The following is a 6,599-nucleotide window of genomic DNA, read 5'->3' as shown; positions in this document are numbered from 1 at the left end:
AGCGTCAGAGGGGCAGCGGCAGCGACCAATCGGCGCCTCCGCTGCACCCCTCGGGCCAGTCAGGAGCGCCCGCGCGGAGACGTCACTGCGAAGGAGCCAGTGAGCGAAAGGAGGAAGCGCGGGGGGACACGCAGGCGGCCAATGGGAGGGCAGGGGGCGGTGACCGCGGGTGCCCTGCGCTGCCCTCGGGGAAGGCGCGGCCGTGTGAGTTCGGTGGGGCCGCATCAGTCAGGCCCGCCCAGCCCCGGCGGCAGCGGGGCCGGGCCGGGCCGGAGGGAGCGGGGCGGGAGCGGAGAGCTCCGGCCATGGCGGCCAACGAGGACCAGGAGGTGAGCTCCGGGCCTTGCTGCCTGAGGGAGAGCGGAACGAGAGCTGGGAGGGCGGGACAGAGCCGTGTGGGGAGAGAGGGCGGCCCGCGCGGCGGGGGCGGGAGGGAAGCGGCGGGCGCTGGAGCGGGCGAGGGGCGGGAGGAGGGAGCTGGGCGGTGGCGGGGTCGGCGCGAGGAGCGCGGCAGGTGCGAGCGCCGTGCCGGGCTGCGGTCGGTAACCCCTGCTCTGGCCCTGGCTGCAGATGGAGCTGGAAGCGCTGCGCTCCATCTACGAGGGAGACCTGTGCTTCAGGGAGCTCAGCCCGGTGTCCTTCCAGTACAGGGTAAGGCGAAGTTGCATCTTGAAGTTACTTTGCTGCCTTGTAGTTGCCATACCAGGGCTTTCTAAGCCAAAGGGGTATCCGATGTGCAGTAAAGGATAGATCCACAGGGCGTTGTTTCAGGATTTTTGCTGACAACGATGCTTCATAGCACAGTGTGTCATGTATATGAACCTGCTCCCAGCATGGGTTTATTCCAGAATCACAGAACGGGTGAGGCTGGAAGGGACCACAGTGGGTCATCTGGTCCAATCTCCCTGCTCAAGCAGGGTCATCTTAGAGCATATGGCACTGGATTGTGTCCAGCTGGTTCTTGAAAATCTACAGTGAGGGAGAGTTCACAGCCTTTCTGGACGATCTGTTCCAGTGCTGGGTCACTGCACAGTAAAGAAGTTCTTCCTCATATTCAGGTGGAACTTCCCGTGCATCAGTTTCTGCCCATTCCCTCTTGTCCTATTGCTTGGCACCACAAGCCAGTTATCCCTTAGTCAGGTATCCTACTTGCATAGCTGTATCTGTGTACTCAGAACTGTCAAACCTTCTGAAGAAGCCATCCAGCCGTGTAATACTTACCCTAACTGGTCAGAAATAGAGAGATTTATAGAGCTATTTCTATGTAAAATTTGGAACTACTGCTCAGTTACAAGTTTCCAGTCTCTTGTCCAAAGACTAGTGTCTTGTTTACACAGGACTAGTGTCCTGTTTACCTGCTGAAGTGAAAATCCACAAGATGCTTTGGGTGTGTGCACTGATACAGTCTTTGGTCAGGAGAGACATAAGGGGGTGCTGAGCTCAAAGTACACAACTAGATTCTGGCATGAAATTCTCACCAGTTTTTTCTGATTTAAACACCTGAAACTTCTGAGCACAGACCGAGGCAGATCTTTTGATGGCCAGAAGACATTGCTGACAAAATCTTAGGCACCCATGGGACAGAAGGAAGACTTCTGAAAATGCCGTATGCCTGTTTCAGGGAGAAGCCATCTAAAATCACCTTTCTGTGACTTCTCAAATAACTGAAGAATAATGTCACTAACTGTAATGAGATACAGGTCAATTAATTAATAGCACTTGGAATCCCAGCTAAGGCTGTAAGAGCAGCCTTTCTTCACAGATTGGATCATTCTTAATAAATTAAATTTCCTTAAATGGGGAAATATGGCATGCCTACAAACCTAAAGTGTGTCATTTTACATTTCACTGGCTTTGCTAGTTTTTATTAGACAAAAAATGGTTGTCCAAAGTTATGATAACTCAATTTAAATACAGTAAAACCTAATGTCATATAAAGGCAATAATACATCTTTCGCCTGCAGAAAAATTTGTATTGTGAGAACTCATAATGTAAGTAAGTCCTTGAGAAGATAGAAATAATTCGTATGGCATTTTTTGACCCTCATGTCCTGCACCTGTCTCACATACAAAGCACAGCTGTTTTGTAATCAGTGTTTAAAATTGATATTGAACGAAGGTTTTACTTTTTTTCCCCCAAGTATTGCTAAAATGCAGCGCCACTTTTCACTGACAAGCAGGAGCGTGGTCATGTAGCTTTGCAGGATTTGCTTTGTGCACAGACAGTGCTTTCCTGAGAGAACCTTGTGAACCTTGCAGCCACTTCTGCTCATGGTGGCAGTGGGAAATGAACTGTAAATGCTGCCTTGAAAAATGTTGCAGATTCTTGATTTAAAGTCTTACTTATTTCACCTCTAAACAAGTGTTCTTGAATGTCAGTCCACTCTGCTAAAACAGATATTTTAAGTAAGAAAGCAGCAATTTTTTTTCTTTACTTTTTTTTTTTAATTTTGAAGTACCATAGCCTTACCTTGATTAGGACTTCTCCTGTGGACACACTTTATTCTACATAATCAGATTAAGGCTGATTTTTATAACAAGGCAAATAAATGAGAATTTTTGGGTGGTTTTAGAAACCTTATTGTGCTAGTCTTCCAAATCCTTGTGTGGAACAGTTACTTCTGATTGTACGTCTGTAGTATGCTGTAATATATTTTTTTTTATCCAGACTCATTCTACTGACTTCTTAAATCTTTCACTACTCATTCTTTTGTACAGGGAAATAAAATATCTGTAGGTCTGAAACATAAATATTGATATTCTTACCCATTATTTTTGTGATCTTAAGTTATTAGTTTATTATCATCCTCATTTCAACCCTGTCTTGTGGCTTGTTTTCATATTGCTCTATGTTTAGATGTGTGGGGGGAAAAAAGATTTAATATTTTCTGTTCTTGTATGTGATAGTATAATATTTGGCTTGCAGATGCTACAAAGCAGCTTTTAAAACCAAGGAATTAAAAAAACCCCAACCATAAAAAGGGGTTTGACAGTTTCTGCCGTTTCTCCTAGAATGAAAACTGCAGGGTAAATGTTAATATTGATGTCCAAAATTTAATGCTTTTTCTAGATAACAGCTTTATTTTCTAACTGATAATTTTATCAAAATAGTTGTCTCAAGGAATTTTGATGGTCTAACAGAAGTAGTAGACTTCCATAATGGCGTTGTAATCCTCAGAAAGTGACTGGAAACTGTTGATTTATAAAGTTTTCCTTTTCACTTCAGATAGGTGAAAGTGGAGATCCCAAAGCCTTTCTAATAGAAGTTTCTTGGCCAGAAACATATCCACAAACAGCACCAGTCATATCTATGGATGCTTTCTTCAACAACACAATGTAAGTATTTATGACAGCTTCACTCCCTGGCCTTGGGGTGGGGCTCTTTGTCTGATAAGCTTTTTATCATCTGTCTAGTTTACAGATGAGTTTAATGATTTCTTTTAGATCTTCAGCTGTTAAGCAAAGTATATTGGATAAGTTAATGGTAGAAGTTGAAGCAAATCTTGGAACTGCTATGACATACACACTTTTTGAATATGCCAAAGACAATAAGGAGGTGTTCATGGAAAACCAACCTGTTAACACTGTGGTAAGTAGATAAATTCTGATTTTAATTTTGTGCTTTTAAAACTGGAAAAAAAAAAATTGGTTATTATAACCTGAATACTTCATAGGTCCCTCTAAGTTGTAAATTAGTTCATTGGTTATACATGTTAGTGGCTGAAAGTGACACGCAGACTATAGTGCCACAATGCTCTGTGGTCATAATTGTTACATTTGGTTGTTATTTTGCTGTTACACCAAAATGTTTGCAGCCTGACGTTATGTCCCACAGGATAACATTAAAATGGAGACTTTGGGGGGAAGAAAAACTAAAGGAAGCTGAAACAGAGGCTGCTGAGGATTGGAGGGGTGACAATTTACTGCAGCCTTCCTGGAATTGCATAAGTGCACCTCCAGGGTCTTAAAGTAGTCAGGCTGGGTCAATTTGTAGCTTTTGGGTTGTGTAAGCACATTATTTGCCATGATGGTGCTACAGATATGCTTTGAGGAACAAGAAATGATTTCTATGTTTGAGAAGTCTGAATCTATTCAGACTAAATCACACTCCATGATTAAATTTAAAAAGTGTAAAAGGTGCCCTTTGCAACTCTAAAAGAGAATAATTCCAGTCTCTAACACATGTTTTTTAAAAGTACAGGCATGATTATATGTTGATTAAAAGCTGCAGGCTGCTGACAGCATTGCTTCTTTCTGAAAGTCAAGATATTTCAGTATGTCAGGTTCAGTAATCACATCACATCACACAGAGATATCCATGGAAGTAATATGCAAAATGTTTACAACCCCTTTTATCCTTCTCAGACTTCAGTAAGCAATAGTATTTCAATTGGAACTCCTGATGTGCCACCAAGTAAGAAAAAAGAGAAAAAGGAGCAGTTATCCAAAACCCAGAAACGAAAACTAGCTGATAAAACAGGTTTGTTCGCTATAATAATCTTTTCTTTGATCAGTATGAAAATCCAAATTTTATAGCAAGGACATCTTGCTAGAATAAGAGTAACTAGTAATTTGTTTATAAAATGAACTACTTTAAGTTTGTGGTCTCTGTTTTATTTGTTTTAGATGAATTATTCTTGCCTGAGATGTTAGTTCTGGTCAGAGCAACTTTCTATAGTCGGGATTTAATTACATTGTTGTTTTATTTTATTCTATTTTAATTCCCTTTGTGGCAAAAGTGAAATTTACAAAAAATACTTGTGGAAGGAGAGAATTTGGGACCTCTAAAAATTCACTTCCAGCAAAAAATGCAGTTTGTTCATGGGCCCTCATAAATAATTCACATTATTAAAAATGTAATTTCTAAATAAAAGCATTTCTTTTGGAACTCAAACATCTAATTTAGTTTGTATTCTAGAAATGAAAGTGTTTCTGCAGCTATTTAATGCTTTCAATTAAATAGAAGGATTTTGTTTGAAAGTTGTTGATTACTTCAGTTAGTTCTGCTGGTGACTCTTTTGTGTTTATTTGAAGTCTAATCTGAACCTCCCCTGGCACAGCTTAAGGCTATTTCATCTCCTTTCACTTTGAGGTTGGTAGAAGAACACACTGTTTAAGACATTAAAATCTGTTTCTGTCCTCATGGCTTCAGAGTGCAGAAATTGAGGGGTTTGGATATTTAGAGTTTTGTGGGTTGATTTTGAAGAAAGGTGAATATTCCTCTTAGCTTGTGTGCTGAAATTAAAACCTTTTTCTGCAGATAACAAAGGGGAGCTTCCGCGAGGATGGAACTGGGTGGACGTAATTAAGGTAACGTGAGTGTATTATATACAGTGTTGTGAACATGCTGTGTATGTAAATTAAAAATTATTTGTGCTTATATCTGAAGAAAACTAATCTGATAAACTTTTTTCTTGCTTTTCTTCCTAACTGTGTTTGGACTTGACTATGGTGTCTGATTAATTTCTGTATGTGTCCAGCATGTAAGTATTTTCAAGTTCTCTTTTTTTACTGTTAGAAAGATTTGCAAGAAAGAGTAAGAACTGTTGCTTATTTTGGATTCTAATTAACAAATTTCTCAAAAAGCTTTAAAATGCCAGTTCTTCTGAATATTAGTCTGAAGGACTTCGCTCTTTGAACTTTGTTGGTTTAGTATTTCTTTTTTTTATTTCTTGAGCAATTAAATTTTAATTTTATTTTGAGAGCGCTTTGCTAACCAAATGCACTGCAAATATTCTGTCTTCATATGACAAGAAGATTTAAGATCAAGTTAGTGGTGCTGCCAGGTTCTGGAGGGCAGTGGATAAGTAAGAAATAAAAGGGAGCTGTCCCAAGTGGGAGCACCTTGCTGTCTCCTGCTGAAGCCTCATTCTCTGCTTCAGCTCCTCCAGTGAATAATTTTTTTCTACGTGCTCCCTCAGTATTGATTTCTTCCACCCTCTTATCTTTGCTGATTCAGTGAAAATCACTGCTTGACAATTTTGAAAGCAAACTATTTTATTTTACACAACTGTAAGTAATTTTCAGTGTAAGATCTAACACCAGTTCCAGTTATTCAGTGAGAGCAAATAAATGATGAAGGTCGTTTTGGGCAGAGTCCTTCTGAGTTAAAAGTGGCTATTTATGGTGGATATCTTGGTTTTCAGATAGATTTCATGATAGGCCTGCTACTTTTAATAATAAGCCTAGCTTTAACAGTTGAGAAATACTAAGTTAATGTTAATGTGTATTTTTACATTGTCTAAATTTCTATATGGGAATTCTCTCAGAGATGTGTGAAGATAAAGTTCCATTACTTCATCTTTTTTTTTTTTTCTTTTTGGAGAGCTGGTGACAGAGCCTTCAAATTAAATAGAAACAGTGCCTTGAGGTTTTTCTGGGGTTTGTTGTTGTTTGCTTTTTTTAAGGATCAGGAAGTAAGCTCATTAAGTGTTTAAGCTTAAGAATTATTTTTTGATGTTTTTCTTGATATAGTAGCACAATCAGTCTGTATTGTTAAATTAAGTATACACATGTTCAATGTGAGATGGAAATAATGTTCTTGTTTCCTAATAAATGGAATGGCAGTCTAAACTTTGAATACTTTCTTTTTGTGTCTC

General features: G+C 40.0%; 1 protein-coding gene across 4 annotated transcripts in view; it reads left to right on the top strand.

Annotated features, from left to right (window-relative positions):
* The first annotated feature begins 158 nt into the window (after positions 1–158).
* The window catches only part of RWDD4 (RWD domain containing 4), a 35,859-nt gene continuing 29,418 nt past the window's right edge, over positions 159–6,599 (top strand). Inside the window, exons 1-8 of one of the 4 annotated variants that reach the window (XM_039551728.1) lie at positions 160–329; positions 571–651; positions 3,227–3,336; positions 3,445–3,589; positions 4,366–4,480; positions 5,261–5,310; positions 5,481–5,483; positions 6,326–6,580. In XM_039551728.1, the coding sequence (XP_039407662.1) occupies positions 306–329; positions 571–651; positions 3,227–3,336; positions 3,445–3,589; positions 4,366–4,480; positions 5,261–5,310; positions 5,481–5,483; positions 6,326–6,334 (537 nt within the window). In that variant the 5' untranslated portion in view covers positions 160–305 and the 3' untranslated portion in view covers positions 6,335–6,580. Of the gene's footprint in view, positions 330–570; positions 652–3,226; positions 3,337–3,444; positions 3,590–4,365; positions 4,481–5,260; positions 5,311–5,480; positions 5,484–6,325; positions 6,581–6,599 lie in introns of those variants that run through there. The other 3 variants (XM_039551725.1, XM_039551727.1, XM_039551726.1) reach the window with 3 other exon arrangements.

Source organism: Corvus cornix, chromosome 4 (assembly GCF_000738735.6).
Source record: "Corvus cornix cornix isolate S_Up_H32 chromosome 4, ASM73873v5, whole genome shotgun sequence".
NCBI lineage: Eukaryota > Metazoa > Chordata > Aves > Passeriformes > Corvidae > Corvus > Corvus cornix.
Note: the sequence above shows the minus strand (reverse complement) of the source record. Positions and strands in the feature narration are given on the sequence as shown.